At 39.7% G+C, this 18,952-nt stretch overlaps 1 protein-coding gene across 5 annotated transcripts in view; it reads right to left on the bottom strand.

Moving 5' to 3' along the window:
- The window catches only part of zmat4a (zinc finger, matrin-type 4a), a 128,406-nt gene that overhangs the window by 34,348 nt on the left and 75,106 nt on the right, over nt 1–18,952 (bottom strand). For all 5 annotated transcript variants that reach the window (XR_006098220.1, XM_042422166.1, XM_042422167.1 and 2 more), the window contains one exon: nt 17,103–17,259. Coding sequence is in view for 4 of the 5 variants with exons in the window: in XM_042422166.1 (XP_042278100.1) it covers nt 17,103–17,259 (157 nt within the window). In the remaining variant the exon portion in view is untranslated. The remainder of the gene's footprint in view (nt 1–17,102; nt 17,260–18,952) is intronic.

Here is an 18,952-nt window from a genome sequence, read left to right as displayed (position 1 = left end):
AAAATCTGCAAATATTATTTTTTAATAATTGTACAATCATTTTATATTATTATTGCCGACATCATCAAGTTTTGGCTGAAACAATATGAAATTCTAACAAGGTGGTGGCTTTTCTATTTCCTGTGCAGGAAAACGCTGCTTAAAGATAACAGGAATAAAAGCGCATGCTGCCTTAAGACATCATAATTTTTAAAAAGAAACTGATGCTAGCAATATTTTTTAAAAAAAGCAACCAGAATGCAGACTACTAATGGTATGTCAACACAGCCTAAAAACACAAGTTGGCTTTTTAAAGTGGAGATTTGCAGCCAGTAGACAGAGAACAATGTGAGGGCTTTAATGAGTGCTGATCAGCAGCAACGTGGCGGCGGCGGCGGCCCTGCTATAGTGCAGCCCTCTGAATAACAAGCTGTTATCTCCATTAAATGCCTGAAGAGGAAAAGCTAAATTCTACTTGGCAAACGGAATAAAGAGCCTGCTCTTCTCGTTGCTGCCCACTTGTGCCTTCATGCATGGATGACGGCATTAACCCCTGAACGAGCGCCACGTTGCAACTGAGCGCTCCGCAACGCAAAACGGTTCTATCAGTTTAATCACTGTTATCACTCGAGCGCTCGGCCCACCCTAAGTCAACGTTTAGCTCATTACACCAGTCGATGTTTCAAATGGTAAATCCAGTGAACAACATAGGGGAGAGAGAACGTATATAACCTCAAATGTCAGCGTTTTGCTCTCTGTTATAAGTTCTCTGTGAGTCACAGCTGAGCCATCGGCACAGCACAGTTTACATTACGTTCTGCATTCAGCACTTGGCGGATGCTCTCATCCACAGCAAATTATGTAGGATTTGAATGTGTAACTTTGTGGTTATAGGGTGACCCCTCTAACTAACAGGCCAATGTAAACTGCCGGACTTCATTTATCCCGTTGCTGCCTTTGCAACGAGGTCAGCGGGAGAACAGCAGCCCTACAGCTGTTATGAATCTGATGTCTTGCACAAAGGAAAGTAGCTTTTTCTAGGGAGTGATGTATATCTGCTGTACACTTCTAAACTAAATCCAAGAGCTCAAGATAGTAACTCTATATCCAGCCTACCCTCTAACAGTATGGTATATTAGAACTGCCCCACATACAGCATGCACACCACCAGGTGACCCACCAGCTCGCTGTCAGTCAGTAAATAAAACTACAGTGAGAAGCTTTAAATAGTGAAAGAGCTAATAGTGTAACACTCCATCAAAGCTGTTTAGACACTTCTGGCATATGAAACATAACCTGAAAGCAAAACTCTGATTTTCAACAATAGCATTCAGGCAATTACTTTCCAGTACAGAGACAGATGACAGAGTGTGGAGAGCAGAGTTTAAAGGCTGAAAACTCAAAGAAGAAGAAATATTCACTGTTTGTGGAGATGAAGAAGTCAGAGAACAAAAGGAAAGGAACCATTGATTCTAAAACAACTTGACTTTAAACATTTCTTCATCTGTTTATGATGCTGCTGCTGGTTATTAATATTTAGTCACAGTTTTAAAGGAATAGTTCAACATTTTGGGAAACATGCCTATTTGCTCTCTCTCATGTCGGTACAATAAACATGAAGCTACAGCCAGCTGACGGTTAGCTTAGCTTAGCATAAATAACTAGCCTACAACACCTCTTAAACTCATTCATTCACACTTTCTATTTAATTTGTTAAATCTGTACAAAAAACAAAATGTAAAAACTACAGTTCATGTTTATGTATGTTTATGTATGTTTATGTATGTTTATGTATGTTTATGTATGTGTTTTTTTTTCACTTCAACGCTTCCTTTGAAACTCTGAGTTTGCTGTACTGACTTTGTCATTTCCAGTCACAGAACAACTATGATTCAAGTGTCCTAGCTTATACACAGGAGTCCCATCACACACCAGCAAAACATTTTAAGCAGTGAAGTGCAAATTAAAATCACCTGAAAAAGCCCAAATTCTCTTACAGCTGTGAGAACTAACGGGACATTAACCAACACTGACATTTAACATCAATGTAAATGTGCTCAACAGTTAACTGGCACCAACAGTCACTATAGAATAAATCAAAACTGACAAATGATAAAAGGAATTAATATTGAAATGTAACAGTGTCAATGCATGCAACCCTTTACTTTCAAAGGTCTTTGCTCATGTTTTACCAAACCTCACATTACTGTGTTATTACATATAAAATGTTCACTAATAAGGTCATACTTAATACATTTGTTTTTCTACAGTATTCCTCCATGACTGAACTGAAGCATGATGAATGTTTTCATGGTGATGTTTTGGCAACTGAAAGCTCTCAGTAAAGGTCAGTAAAAGGTCATCATCTGTGTTAAATACTGAAAACCTCAACAATGACACAAGACATTAAAACATTATAATAAATGTAACCAAAGTCATATTTATTTATTTTTGGCCATCTGAGGGCAGCACCCAGGCTTTAAATGCAACACTGACATATTATCACCTTATAAAGTTGTTGGTGAACATGTTTAGACATCCAGCTGGCTCCATCTGGATCTGAACAATCCATATCTGACACTGTCTGCTGGCCCCCACCTCTTGTTGTTGCTCTACAGTGTAATTCAACCCATCCTGTTGTACTGTTCTCCTTGTTTCTTCTCCAACAAAGACAAACTCATCAGGATTACACGTTCTGCCTCCAACATCATCTCCCTCACTCCCCCTGATCTCTCTAAACAACAGAACCATCACACGTCTTACACTCATAATAGCAGATGAACACGATCACACTACTGACATCTGGTTGTAAATACAGGACTTTAAAATGAAGAAGAGCTTCTTTAGCAGAAGTTTTGTCCCTTTTGCCTCTTTGACATGATTGTGTAAATATAGACTCACTTTGTGTGTGTCTGTATGTTTATATGGGTTGGGATACAGGCAGAATGTTTATGTATCGAGTATATCAGTATGTTTCTGTGTAGAATATGTACAGACTCTATCTTTTTCTTCTATCTTTATTTCCACTAACTCCTCAGACAAATATCTGAGTTCACCAGCTAGTCACTAACTCTCTCTGTCTGCTTTGATGCTGGACCGGTAGTGTGCAGCAGGTTTTCTGAGCTGTCTGGAGCAGCTGGAGACGAGGTTGAAGAGATCGGGGAGAGCGAGTCAAAACAATGAGCTGAAAGACACTAAAATCCTCTGCTGAGCCAGAGGGAACTGCAGAGTTTGGTGATATTTCTGTGTAGAATTGTCACTACCAGGTACACCTTTCATAATCATAATCATTGATCTGTTATTGATATAAGAATATTGATTAGTGAAACTTTAACCAAAGAGTTTGCAGCTTAAACATAATCACATGTGGGATGAAAGACACAAACCAAAGTCTCTGCTGTAACCCAACCATCCACCCCGAACACCACACTAGTACAGCAGACTGCTCTCAGGTTTAGGTTAGAATCTATTTTATTAAAAAGAAGTGTGAAGAAAACATTGTAGAAAGTTTACAGGTCAAATCTCTTGTGTTAAAGATGCCCACAAGTGAAGAGGAAACGAGAAGCAAAGAGGAGAAACTCTGGCAAATCATTTTCTTGGAAAACAAAGGAATTAAAGGGACATGATTACAAGACCTGAGCAAAGATCATTTATCATCATCAGTGCAACCTCTCCATACAGCCACGTGTAATCACACTCTGATTTAATATTCTTACCGCCTTTTGTCTAGCAGCCCACTAGTTCTACCTAAAGTCTTTCTGTTCAGTACGAGGTGGCAGACTCCTCCTTCATAACAGGCTGTGTTATTGCAGGATGGCTCTTCGGTCTCATCGATAACCCAGCAGGCACATAAAGGAATGAAACCCTTTCCTCCCATTTAGTGCATCATTAGAGTCATACTGTTTAACACCCCTCTGTGCTTTGATTGAGGGTTCAGCTCAGTTCAGAAGGCGGGGCTCGTCGCCATCGCCAGGAGGCAGATGGTGTCGGCTCGGTGCAGCACCTGCTGCGTAAAGGACACTTAAACTGAGTGAAAAAGCCCTCACCCGTTTCTATATTATAGGGTTAAGAGTCAGCAAGATAGAAATGTGCCTTATTTTGCTGCACAGAGATTATTTCATGAGCTTTGGATGTATAGCACTAAGCACTGGTAACCACGCCGACAGGACCGCCGCTTCCTCCTGCAGCCAAGAATTATTTTGACATTGATGTCTAAGAACATTTTTTGGGGAGAATCATCAGTACATCAGGGTATGAATCATCTTAGCCTGATGGTCTTGATTTATCATCATCAAGTCAAGGAGACAGTACACATGCCACATTTCATAATGACAGCCTTGTAGCTGGTTAGTCAGAGGACACACAAACACAAACACTGCAGTGGTTTATTGGCCTGATAGGCCTCACTGCTGTCTGACCAGATGAGGGTGAAGAGTTCTGCCTGTTGGTTCAGATTGTAAGAAGGAGGGAAGAATGAAGCGATCCAGCACAGAGGCTTAAAATGCAGCATTTCTTGAAATTCAGTTTCAGTCGAGTGCTCATGCATTTCTTCAATAGGTGTTTTAGTGATACATTTTTATGAAGGGTACATCGGGCAATGTGAGTATTTTACTGTTGATATTTCTCTGAATATTTTTGGATTAAGGCTGCTAGAAGATTTTCTGCTCTGCTCTCCACTGTGAATGTCCTCAACATTCATGCTTTCAGGTATTGTCTTTGCAGACAAAACAGTAATTCTGTCTGAATCAATTCTGGGTCCATCCTGTTAAAGTAAGACTCTTAATAATGTGCACACACATAAAAAAAACAGGACTACAGTCTACTGCAGTGTGTTGTGATGCTAATCACCGTGTAGAGCGGCAAACTGCTGCATAGTTTCGGACAAATTGAAATTTTGACCTGATGATGGCGCTGGCTGAAAAGTCATCCAACAGCTGTTAAAGCATTTTACTCAACACCACAAGTTTCAACCTGCTGGTGGCATCAGACAGTAGGAACGTGAATGCCTGTACCAAGTATGACAACCATCCATCCAATAGTTGTTGAGATGGACTGACTGCCATCTCTGCCACTAACAATGCAATGATACATGCAGATAGTGGGGTTATTTTTTAATCTCAGCACAAGGATTTAAAGGTAACTGAGCCTCTGTGCTTTAAACACTGGCAGCTTTTCTAAAGACTCCTGGTTTATACAGCAAGTTTAAACAGTATACTTTGCAGTATAGCGGCTGACATTTATACTTTTCCAGATCTTCAAATCTCATTTCTAGATGTAACTGGCCAGACACTTGCAGGACTGATACAATTACACCAGTAAAGATGAAAATAAAAAGACTGAAACACTGAACATTAGTTTTGTTTCTGTTTTCTGTTTTGTTTTTTTTCCTTATCTTAATTTACCCACTGCCACCTTTCATCTAATTCATTTTTTTATGCAAGCAAATTCTTGTATATAAATTGAGTAAACAGCAGAAAGTAAATCAATATTTGCTGTGAGCAGCTTTGCCTTTAAACCAGCAGCAGTTCTCCTCAGTTCACTTTAACACAAAGTGTTTCATGGTGACTTGCAGGCAGGTTGTTGTAACCATCCTGCAGGAAGAATCTTCTTCTGTGGATTTATTATTTAGAACATCTCAGGTGCTTCTTCATGTTCATCCCAGACTGACTCCATGATGTTGAGATCAGAGACCATCTGTTGCAGGACTCATCATCTTCTTCATCATCATCATCATCTTCTAGTTGTTTATGACTCTAGCTGTCATGTCATGAATAAACTCCCTGATGGTATCGCATAATGGATAAGAAACTTTTGCACATTCTCTATATGTAAATAAATATATTATAGGCATGTGCCTGACTCCAGTGTAGGACAGAAGTTTCATTCATATTTCTGCAGAATGGGACGCTGGTAGCTGCTGAGCTGTTTAAATGTGAAGACTTTATTGTAGCAAATACATGATCTGCTGGTAGGTAGAACAGAAACTCTCATGGCTTCAGATAGCGGGTCTCCTCTCCTTCACAGGACGTTTTCCATGGCAATAATTACTCATATTCACATCACTTACTGTCTCCAGGGAGATGCACCAAATACCACCCTACTTGGATGAAAAGCTTACAATTCAAAAGGCAGCTTTACACAAACAGCCGTACTGTATTTCCACATTAATGCAAATGCATTTTTACAAAGTACAAAGCAGCTTTGTTTGAGCTTCATCACAAAGAGTTAAAAGTAAATTAGGTTAGCTTTTAATACAAAGAACACTCTGCGCTAAACACTCAGATTACTCGGCTTTATGGTCGCTGTATAGATACTGTGTTGGCTCGGTCGGCTGTCAATTTACATCATATTCTAATTTACATTCTCTTTTGTCTTTTAGGAGGCTGTTTACATGAAAACGAAGCTCATCATTGGCTAGAATGGTTTAATGAAAGAACAGTAAAAATCCATTAAAATCTACAGTAGAGCAAATACATTTCTTTCATTCCCTCAAAGGCTGAAATCAAATGTTTCCATGTGCCACACTAATACCACATCTCCTCAGCTGAAGTAGAACATGTCATTTTACCGCCTGCACTAGTTTAGAGCTCTGACTTGTGTTTAAAAGCCAAATCCTCTCCTTGCATGGTATTTGTATGCAGACAGAGATGCAGTACAAAGTAGACCTATTTAGTGTGAACAGAGTTATAAATCTGAGGAGATTCAGCATCTTTGAGGAGAGGGGATCAAAGTGCTCTGAATCCATGCAGTTATCTCTTCCTATAATGCTCTTCCCTTTTGGGCTTTCCGCTCCCTCTCTCCCTCTCTCCTCTGCCTACAAACGTTGCCTGAACGAGTCAGAAAACGAAACATTTTCTCATATTTTCACTCTGTCTCTGAGGAGGACTCACTGCGAGCTGTGCAGGAGAGTAAACAACAACAACAACAACAACAAAATACCCCATCTCCATCCTGGAGATGTATGAGTCTGTTAGGCTGAACCTTTTTATCCTTTAGTCTGTGTGAAGTTGAGAAAGTGTAAAAGCTGTTAACCTTTAATCCTACTGACTGCTGCACCTGCAGACCACAGCTTTACTCTTTATAATGTTTCACAGGTGCTTTATTCTCTCATTCCATCATTCATCACTTTGTTTGTTCCTAATGACTTCATATCATTGTTTTCTGTTTCTGTTTTAATTGGTGCTTTTTAAAGATACCAATGTATCGGGGTCCTGTCAGTCATTTTGAAGGCTTTATGGAAAGATTGTATTCGGGATAAAAGCTGCAATTTGTATTATAGAAAAGTATTTTGTTTTACACAATATGCAAATTAATTGTAATTTTCCTTAAATAATAATAATATGTTTTTTTTTCAGATGACATTTTTTACATAACTGATAATGTGTTAACATTTAACTATGGTGGTAGTTTATTCTTGGGGTCTCCAGGGACCCGGTCGGTAGTCCTTGTTGGTAGTCTGAGGGTTCAACACTGACAGCAGTAATAATACTACTGCAGCACTGTGGTCCTGATCTGTTGATGACTTCTCTAATGATGAAAATGAGACTTAAATACTTAAACAAATAAAAACTAAACAATAAAGTAAAAGATGGGCAAACTGACAAATTAATTACTGTTTTAATGCAAAGTCTTATTCAACAAGCTAAATGCATCTGCAGAGACACACATTGTATATTTCTGAGATATCCTCTGTCCCCCAAAAATAGCTCTTCTTGCCCTGTTGCATGAATAAGCAGCATGCATTTCATTAATGTCTCTGCCAGTAACGTTGGCGAACATAAAAACAGACAAAACAGCTGGCACAAACTACAACATCATGTAGGCTAGCACAATGACGTTTCAAAAACAGCTAACATACTGTTAGCATGGGCTGTAGATGTTACGTTATCTTTTCTGTTACTATCAGTAGGAATGAGTGCAGCGTTAACAGACTGTCAACCATCTAAACCTTCCTAGAAGGACATTAAAGAAACGTTACTGCCAGATGTTTCAGCTGCTCATCTGCAGCAGCACCCTGGCAGGAATCTGTACTTCAGTGAACAACTTGTCCATTGTGAGACAAACTCTCCAGCTACTGTAGCGAGCGGTATAGTGACAGTGCTTTCAAAGTTTCTGATGGTGCTGACTGAAACTCCACAAAACACAATGCACTGCTGTAACAGTCCCACTTTTAGTTAACAGGTGTATGACATCACCTGACAGCAAGTAATCCAATTCAAAAATATTCCACTGATTAATTTTATCAACTAACATCACTGCCAAGACTTTTGTACATGAAATTTAAGACTTTTTAATGCCTCTTAAGGCCTTTTTTGAGGGAACTGAATCTGCTACTCTTCACAGGTGATCTGCACCAGATCCGCTAACCCTCCAATAGATGCCAACAACACCTGCAACCATGTACACATTAAAGATGGCAACAACTGCAGCCTCAAAAGGCTTAGAAGACATTTAAACTAGAAATGAACAAAATTTACTGTCAAAAACTTGACTAAAATGTCTTTAAACTTGGTTTGTGACTAAAACTAATTTACTTTTCCATCAAAATAAAACCAAAAGAAAATCAAACTCAGGGTCCATAAATTGGTTTCAGCTTTATGAGGATCTCAGAACTGAGCTTATGTTCTGCTGCACTGCATAAGAACGTCAGCAAAATCCCCAAAATGTAAATGTATGAAAATGTAAAACAGTCTGAATGCTGAGGCAGCTCATTTCCTAGTTTGAGAAATTGCAGGGAACCAGAAGGTGGCAATTTAAAAATAACGGAGCCCCTTAAACGCTACTGCTATGATTCATTCACTCATATAACTTTTGGTTACTGTTAACAGGTTGAGACATTTAGAGTCAGCAGAGCTAAATGTGAAGGAAGAGAGTCATGGTCTTATGAAAATTTTAGCTCAATTTTCTCCAAATCACATACCAGTAAATCAGTGCAGGGACAATATTTCCCCGCATTAAGCTGCAGATGTGAAAGGAAGTGACATTCATGGCAGCTATTGTGCTTACGGCCCAGACAACTGGAAACCGTCCAGAATGTGGAACTAGTGCTCAAAGAAACCCCATCAGCCATGTGGGGGAATATTAAAATACATGATTACATAAAAATACAAATGACTGATTAACATTCATTCAGCTCGCCTGAGCTGGAAATAAAGAAACTGAATTGGAATTACATAATTTCATATTTTGTTGCGCAATGTGACCGAGTAGTGTTACTAATGTCGCCATGGAGACTGTAGTTTTCACTGAACGTACTTATTGATATTTTGGTCTGTAACTTCAGATAACTTGTAACGTTTAATTAGTCCTGATTGGGATGATATAATGTAACTCAACGAGCCAGCTGGAGGACGTCCTCTGGTTACCGTAGAGACGACTGAAACCTTTCTCCGAAGCATAAACTGAAAATGTTGTGCGACCTACCATAAATCAGCCTTAAGAGGTCACAGCGGGGTTATTTGTTAGATTATAGATATGTGTAATGTGTGTAATCCAGTAGCTGAGGATGCAGCCTGCAGGAGAACAGCAGCTTATCAACTCTATCATTTCAGATTGATGACTGTGCAACTTTGAAATGTTTATCACAGGGTTTTTAACGGAGGTTATGGATGAAAAGGATGATGTACACCAGAGTTATTCAATTACAAATTCAATTGGGCCAAATTTTAAAACTAGGAAATGTAGATGAGCAAGACATTTTTAACAAATGCAACTAAATGTAGTAAAAAAAACTTTGTTTATTGTTTCACTTTTGAAATAAAAAAATATTTTTGGTCTCATAACTGACCTATCAATGCACAGAATTATAACAATCATAACAGTAACCAATAACACTCTATCTCTCTCTACCACTATCTCCATCTTCATCAACTAAAAGTGCTTAAAACTTTTTTCTTTACCGTTCGCTTGATCTGGTCTGTTTGATTATTGTATCTAACCAAGTCCCGCTGAAGGAGAAGTCTCAACAGCTCAATAATCAGCTGAACATTCAGCCATGACAATCTTGTAGATAACACTAAGCTATGTTTTCTGTACTCCAACACAACACTTCACGTTTCCACCGTTGTCTTCCTGCAACAACTCGACTCTTCTAGCTTGAGCGAGACAATAACAGACATAATAACAATCTGAGCATTTCAGTGGCACAAACAAGCACTTTTAATGGATGTGCATTGATGAGGCGTAATTGAGTCGGGTGGGTGTGTGTGGTTTGTCCGAGTGGTGTTGCCGTACCTTGCTGTCCAAGATGGTGGACCCACTTGTGCATGTGAGACACACATCACTGGTTGACTCAAATCCTGTGGTGACACTGGTTTTAGAGTTTTAGACCACGGCCACAGTGCTGTAACTATTTAGGCTGCACAATAACATTGCTATTAACAAATCATTTTTATAAAATAATTACAATTAAAATATCAAAATTGCTATTGAAATAGCCTATTTAATTCAAGCTCTCTGGGCCACTTAGAGGTTGCTTCTGGGCCGGATGTCCATCAGCTGTTCAAAGGGGAAAAAGCAACAAGTAAAGTTTAGGAGGTTCTCCATGACAACAGATGCAGTATGTTCTCACCAGAGATTTTTTTTTAACAGCAGCACCTTCATGGGTGTTTGGGGTGAATGAGGAAAACAAGACTTGGAAAGCCAGAGTTTGTGCGACTGTATGAAGCTGCCAGCAGGCTGGAACAACAGAGCGTCCCGAGAGGCAGTCGGATCAACACAGGAACTCGGCCCGTCCGCTGACATTACTTATGTAGAAATCAATATCCCGGGCCTCCTGATGCCCTGGATTTATCTTCCTGACATTTTCTATTTGTGACAGATCTGGGTGCCTGTACAATAGAGGTGCTTTAAATTACTATTTCAGAGGATAAAACAAGCTCAGCCCAGAGCTAGCAGTTCTATTAATTCAACTGGAATATGGGTCGTTTGGACAGGAGCAACAGACTCCTTTATTGACAGACTCACTATCCTTCTTTTATCAATCTATTGTAGTATAAGTGCACCTATTTATAAGTATTAATAGTGAGTGTGTGAGAGATCTGGTATTCCATCATATCTATGAATATTAACGAGGAGGTTTAGTGCTCCATTATGTTTTAAATGCTGTTTCATACATTTCCACTCTAAAAATGATCCAAGTAAAGCACTGAATAATAGCACTAAACTGTCAAATATGACGTTTCTGAATCTCACAACAACAAAAAAAACTTGATATCAGCTACTGCGATCCATAAAGTACGCTGTTTAAGAAATGCTTTTTGGCTATGCTACAATCCACCTCTTTGGTCCGTATTGAAATATCTGAACAAATAATAAATGGATTGCCATGAAATTTGGAACAGATGTCCTTGTGGCTAGACTATGAGTTCTAATGACCTTCACTAACTTTTCCTTTATTACCACCAGCAAGTCAAAGTTTTCACTTATCCTGTGAAATATCTCAACATCTGCTGGACGGATTGGCACTACATTTGGTACACACATTCATAGTCTTCAGACTTTTCATCTAGTAACCCCACAAGGTTGACATTTTTGGTGTTTAGAGTGTCTCAACAACGTTTGGATAGATTTCCATCCCCCCCCACAGGATAAACAGTCATCTCTTTGATGATCTCCTCTAGCACCATCATCAGGTCACAACTCCAGTTTATCCATTACTTTGGTTTAAGAACAAATATTAATGACATTGCCATCAGCCTCAGCTATACTTTGTGTTTAGTGCAAATTAGCAAGTGTTAGCATGCTAACATGTTAACCTAAGATAGTGAATGTGGTAATCATTATACCGACAGCATATAGACTTTTAGTCTTGTTCTAATGTGTCTGTCGGGTGGGGAGCAGGTTCCACAGTGTCCCAGTAGTTTGCTGGGTGACAATATGATTGATGGCCATGTCACCTCGTCTTCTGGCCAGGATGGCGCTGCCTCTGTTCTGAACCATTGGCCACAGATGGTATGCTTAATGGCTGTGTCTGTCACTGACAAGGGGCAAAGAGAGCAAATAGCAACGAGCACTGTTTGAACACCACATCATCACTGCAACCAGTGCTGTTAGACAGAAAAGTATAACAACCCAAACAAATAGTATCTAAGTTCTTTAAACCTGAAGCCAAGTTTCACAACTGATCTACTGACAGATTGTTAGATGTATGGGTCACCAAAATATCCGCTTGGAGGAAAACATGTGACCTGTGTGTGTCCAAATCATTTTCTGCTGGATCCAGCAAGAGAGGTTCTAGAAAGGTTTATAGAAAGTGTCTGGCTAATATACATATTATTTCCTGTTCTCAATCAGGTCCATTTGTCTTTTGAACCTGCAGTCACCCACAACCATTGGACCCAACCAAACGCATGTAACAACAATCTGAAGCTACAGTAGGCCATCCAAGCAATGACATGTGTAATATGCCAGAATGCAGCAATGAAGATACTTCACTACAGTTGCAGTTTTGTAAAAATCCAATTCATAGTGTCCAAGACATTGTTATAACTGTTAAATATTCTACAAATTCTGTTCACTCAAAGAAATATTACGTTTACTCCAAAACCCAAAGATGTTCAAAGATATAAAACAGAAAAAACAGCAAATCCTCACTATCGAGAACCTTTTGCTTAAAAAATGACTTGAACAAATCATCAATTCTGAAAATTGTTGCAGATTAATTTTCTGTCCATTGACTTACAGATTAATCGATTTAGGCTCAAAGCTGTTGTTAGTTCAAGCATCAGACTTTTTGGTTTTTACTGCATCACTGTACAAAGAGCAACACAGGAAAACAGCACAGCAGACTATAAACCTTTATAAACCTAGTTTTTTCCTCTGATCTGACTGCAAACGTAACAGTAATGGAGGTAAAGACGGATAACGGAGGAGGAAGGCAGAACAGCGTGACGCAGAGGAGCACCAATGGATTTTATTACTGAACTAAAACCAGGAGTTATGGAACAGTTATAGTGTAATTACATAAACATTTTTGGAATTGCAACAGATTAAACAATAAGTAAGCAAACAGCTAACTAGAAGCAAATGCATGTTATGTCTCTGGTGTTGGGGAACCTACATATAACACCAAGTGTGACTCTCCTACTTTTGTTGGAGCACTGCTTCAATACACACTAGAAAGAGGTAAAATGTGCCCTTCAGTAGTTTAGCCATGAATTGAAAAGGAACATTGTATGGAGAATAAATAAAAACTTCACTTTGGCATCAGACTCTGTTTCGATCACTCCCTGAGAACATAAATATTTCAACCAGCCAAAGCAAGAGCAGAGAGAGATCGATGCTAACCTGCAATAAAAAAGAACAGAGCCCACAGGTGGATGCTGGGCGGTAAATGCAGCACAGGAAGCAGCAGCGGCGGGGTGGTGCAGCAGCGGTGGCGGGGTGGTGCAGCAGCGCTTGCTGAACATTTAGTCATGATAGTTGCACAAACCCAGCCAACAGAGGTGATCCAGAGCACAGAGCTGCTTCACATCAAAATTTAAGACCTTTTTTTTCCAGTTCTTTCATTTCAGATGTACAACAGAGAGACAATTATATTTCCCTTTGGTTTTAACAGTGCAAAACACTGATATTTAGCTTTTGAATTCAGCCTGAACAAGCTCTTCAGACTTAACTTCTTCTGTCCTACTTTCTATGCTTAAATGCTATTCTGGTGCTACTGCAGTAACAGGAATTATAATATTTCTTTTGTTCAGCCAGAGGGTTCAAGGATTGGTTCGACAGACATTAACTCAAAAGACAAGAGGTTTGTGTTCTGATCTACTGATTCAAACCACTTTAGAGGGAAGAGAAGGCTACAGTGGCTGAGGCAATAATAATGCAGGATAAATTCAGCCCAACAAAAGGAGACTTCAGATAATTCCACTATAAAAATGCAGCGTCTTATCAGTCAACAGAAAACTTCCGACAAATAAAGAAGTGTTAAGGGATATCTGAGAGCACAAAGTAAAACACAAAGCTGTGTAGTGCATATAAATGACTCGGTCAACTGGAGCGCCAACAAGCCCAGTAAACAAACATAGCTCAAGGCTGATTTATTCACATTCACACTGCTCACTGTGGACTCAGGTGTTGGGCTCCAGAACAATCTGAAAATATAATGTTTGCTGTGTTTTTCATTCACTGGTTCCCCCGGTGACCTTCGCTCATTATTCTCACAACCGCCAATTTGTAAGCAGATTCAAGGTGAGCAGCTGTCAGAGGATCACAACAACAGCAGACTTCAGTTACCCCAAGGTAAAGAGCAGTTGGTGATTAAATCTAAATAACACATAGACACACACAGACTCAGGAAAACCAGCCAACAACACCAGCTTGTTGGGCTGCTGTTAGTAAGATGTAATTGGCCTAAAAAATCATAACATGTAACATTTTCATAAACCATACGAAGAGTCTACAGTCATACTGCTGTATCAACCTACTAACATATCCACTATGAAAAATGCTAGCATGCTAATGTTTAGCAGGTATAATGTTGTATCATCTTAGTTTTACCTGTTAGCATGCTAACATTTGCTTATTAGCACTAAAAAGTACAGGTTAGGCGACTGGGGAAGTCATACCACTGATTTTGATCTGATGATGGATCGTCAACGTTATTACAATTCATCCTAAGGGGAACGTGAATGTTTGAACCAATTTTTATGCCAGTCAATTAAATAGACATTATCAAGACTTCACTCAAAACCACAAATGTCAACGTCGTGGTGGTGCTAGTGGAAAAGTCAGGGGATCACCAAAGTCAGTAAGATTCATCCTTTGGGGATAATGAATGTCTGTCCAACATTTTATAGCAATTCATTCAAAAGTTGTTGAGATATTTCAGTCTGTACCACAGTGGTAGAGCAACTGACAAACCAACAGATTGATGCCATCCTTAGAGCCTCCATCCATCTGCACCACAGCACATAACATCGCCAAGATATGCAAAACTGTTCTTGATTTCCACTTAAACTTACAATCAAGCATTTATGGATCTCTCTGCACATTCCCGTTGCATTATCCCACTTCCATTTCTGTATGAAGTGTTTGTGGTAACTTTCCTGAAGAGGGCAGTAGGAGAAAGTGCAGTGCTGACACCTCAAGGTGAGTTCAGAAGTAAAGATGGCGTCATAGCAGCAAGCACGCAAAGAGTGAAAGTGAATTGGAGACCGATACAGTAAGTTGGCAGCTGACCATCAAAAAATGATAATGTTGATGAAAGTGATTTATAAATGTCAGACCAGAGTCCCATTTTCCAGAAAATCCCAGCATTTTATGCATTGTTCATTATTCCTTTTCCTCTCAAAACAGAGTTAGCTTTAACAAAAGAGGTCTGCTGATTTATAATGTCAGGACCGCAGGATGATGTCCAGATGGGATTAGTGCTGCAGGACAATACTGGCAGTGAAATGTAGAACTATGCATTGTATGTGAACAATGCTGGCAATGTAATTCATAGAGTACATGCATGACTTCATTACTTCCATAAATTACTCAGGTTCTATGTCATAAACATTCCTATCAGATCTGACAAGTAAAGTAGCTTTAGTTGATGACTTGCGCATATAGATATATATATATATATATTATAGAATAGAGGGTCAGATTATTCCCACAGGCCAAAGGCTGTGTAAAATTCACACATAAAACTGTGGACTGTGGATGTGTAAAACATTGTAAATCATTGTAAAACTAATATATAGTACATGAGTACTGTTCTGGTCATACTACTGTTATCTAGACAGAAAAACTGATTTTTCTCATGTTCTGGCTCTAGGGATGGCAATATTGGTTGATTGGTTGGTTGGACCATCACCTTGAAATACATCTCCTATGTCAACTATGGGATGGAGATGTGGTACATATATCCCTGGTCCCCAGAGGAGGAACCCTAATGACTTTGGTGATCCCCTGAGTTTTCATCTAGCGCCACCAGCTCTTCAAAGTTTTCACTTGTGAGTGAAAGATCTCAACACCAACTGGACGGAAAGCCACTTAAACTTCTACAGACATTCATGGTTCCCAGAGGAGGAATCCTAATTATTTTGCTGATCCTTCAACTTTTACACAAGCACTGCCAGCAGGTTGATATCTGTAGTTTTGAGTGAAACATGTCATCAACTGTTGGATGAATTGCCATGAAATGTAGTACACAAATTCCAATTTGGTGTCAAGAAACTCTTATATATATATACACTGTATTTCCCAATGATACTGTACAAACAGAGATCAAAGTCAGCTAACCAGCAAACAAAGTACTATATTAACAATCATCTCAGACTACACACCTAGAATACATCTTAAAGTTGAAAAACCAGCCAAACTGACAAAAGTAGGTTTTGCATATCTATCTGGCAAACTAGAAATGTCAGGGAGCTTTAAATTTAAGGTGGTGTATTGGAAAAGGGCAATGCTAAGAATGTCTTTGTGAATGTGTTAACATGTCGAGACTGAAGTGGGTTTGAACCACAGACCTTTGTTTGAGGGGCAGCTGGAATACCTAATGACAATATCCAGCAAAGAAGCTGCTTCTCCAGGACAACAGTCTCTAGCTAGCATACACCGTGCATGCAAGGTGACTAGTATATTATGGGAAGAAGCGGCAGCTAGATAAATAATGGATAACAGCACCACAAATAACAAATGACTAAAAAACAGAACACGTACACAGAAGATGCTGAGTTACATCAACAACAACTGGAGTAAAAGTAATGATTCCTGCAGCCCTGGGCCATGCTGCAGTATGGATTTGGCCTTTGGGCTCCTGCAGTATATTCTGACCCCTACAGCACCTCTGTGTGTATGTGGTGTTTCAGGGCATTGAATCAAGACACTGCGCCAGCACACTAATATATACACTGGACAGTAATACATCAGACACTGCTGTTTGTTAGGACTCCAACTCAGAAACAACACACACACACACACAGTCTAAACTGAGTGCTACATAATTATTTAAAATCAATTACAAGGTTCTACTCCACTTCACACGTACATAGCAACACCTCCACACATTGTCAACACATGGCATCTTGTGTCTCATTCCTTAATTATTTTTCTTTTCAATAATAAATCCCCTTTGGACACATGTAGCTCCTTTATCATTTATACCTACAATGCATTTGTAACAGGGGCTATACCTTTGGTTGTGATGGCAGGCTGCTCCCCCAGTAGCAGTTTTAGCCTCTTGGCATGGATTTTACCCTGGTAGTGTGACTGTGCAACCACTGCTGAGGTGAAGGACATGTTACACAGCGTGCAGCACTTATTCTTGTCCACATCGCCCTCGTCGCTGCCCTAAAAAAACACAGTGACACCAGTTTAAAACATCAATGATACATCAAAGAATCCATCATTATAGGAGCTTTTAACACAGGATTCAATCAAACATGTCAAATATATAATTGAAGAAAGCACAGTATACTATTCTAGCAAGACAGCTGCACATTGAACACATCACTAATCTCCACCACGTCTGATTCAGATGAGGGGAGGGGTGCAACACTCCTCGCCTAAAGTGTTTAGATCCTGTTGGGATGCAAATGGAGTCGACTCTGTGTTTTAAGGGGTGATAGTGAGGCCAATACAGCTGATGGTGGACCACTCCCTGAGCCTCCATCTGTGCAAGCTGCACCAAAACCCATTATCCTCAGAGAACGTGGAGGACACAGAGCAGCCCGCCATGCAGTGGGAGATGGATGCTATTCTTTTTTGCAGTAAAGTGAGAGGGAGGAGAGGAAACAGTGCCCTGCTATGCAGGCTGGGTCAAGAAAGGGCTGATACTCAGAGTGGAGCATGAGGAGAGGCACGTGAACTCCGTGACCTCATTCAGATGTCTGTTCCTCCGCCTGGTGCACTCGACCAGATACAGTGGGCCTGAGTGTGGAGGAATGTGAGTGTGTGCATGTCTTTTCAGTTGAATTGTCTCAGCTTGAGACCAACTGAGATAATGAGCCCGTTCACCTTCATGATGTATTTCTAACACTGACAGTTTTGATTTTACAGTGCACTCCTGCTAATGTGGATTTTTGTCGGCCAGTGATACTGATGTTTTTCATTTTCAATATCATTAAAGTCAAACTTAAGTTAAAAATAATTTTTTGTTAAAAGGGAACTGCACTGATTTTACACATCAAATTCCGTTTAAAGATGTTGAGGCGTAGTACTGCATGTGTGAATAAAGCTGTGTGAAATCTGATACATTTCCTCAAGTGATGTCACTTGAGGCAGTGTCAACTGGGGCTGAAGACTACAGGTTTAAATAAAAATAAAAGTATGGGTGTGTGGAGACAGAAAGAAGTGAGGTTACCAGACTTCTTTAGACCACTCCTCATCTTTGCGTGAGGCTTGCAGCTCCAGGCTACATTAGCCGCTACTAGCATAACACACCAAAAATGTTCAAAAATGTCATGTTGATACCAACTGAAAATGTCTATAATGTAATTTAGTGTGGACTGACACAGAAATAGCCTTCAAAACATGTACTTTAATTTCAACTCTATAAAGTAGTGTGCTAAACAGCCTAACAAGTAGTGAAAGAATGACATCGCTAGCTAGAAACTCTCATTTCAATAATACAGAAAAACACAACACTGCATGTCGAGGACCTTGGTGTTGGTATAGCATGCACAATGTATGATATTGGGAAGTTTAGCTAGTTATCAGATGCCAAAACAATGCACAGTGACAAGACAACCCTGCATTGGGACCACTGATGCAACGCCATGCTGCACTTTTTCATGCAGGGCGATCGCCGGTCTGAACGTGACCTAAAGATGGAACATGCTGCATGCAGGCAAATGTACACATGGGTCATTCACAGATGTTCATTTGGTTTCTTTTATACAGATTTTAAGTATACGATTACATTTTATTTTATTTCTGTTTCAAGCTGCGACCTGACAGGAGTTGGATGAATCAGTTAGCTTGCTTTGGTGAGATCTGGGAGGTCAAGTCCTCTGCAAGCCTCTGTGACCTATGGTTACCCTTA

This window comes from Thunnus maccoyii, chromosome 9, assembly GCF_910596095.1.
Source record: "Thunnus maccoyii chromosome 9, fThuMac1.1, whole genome shotgun sequence".
Lineage (NCBI taxonomy): Eukaryota > Metazoa > Chordata > Actinopteri > Scombriformes > Scombridae > Thunnus > Thunnus maccoyii.
Note: the sequence above shows the minus strand (reverse complement) of the source record. Positions and strands in the feature narration are given on the sequence as shown.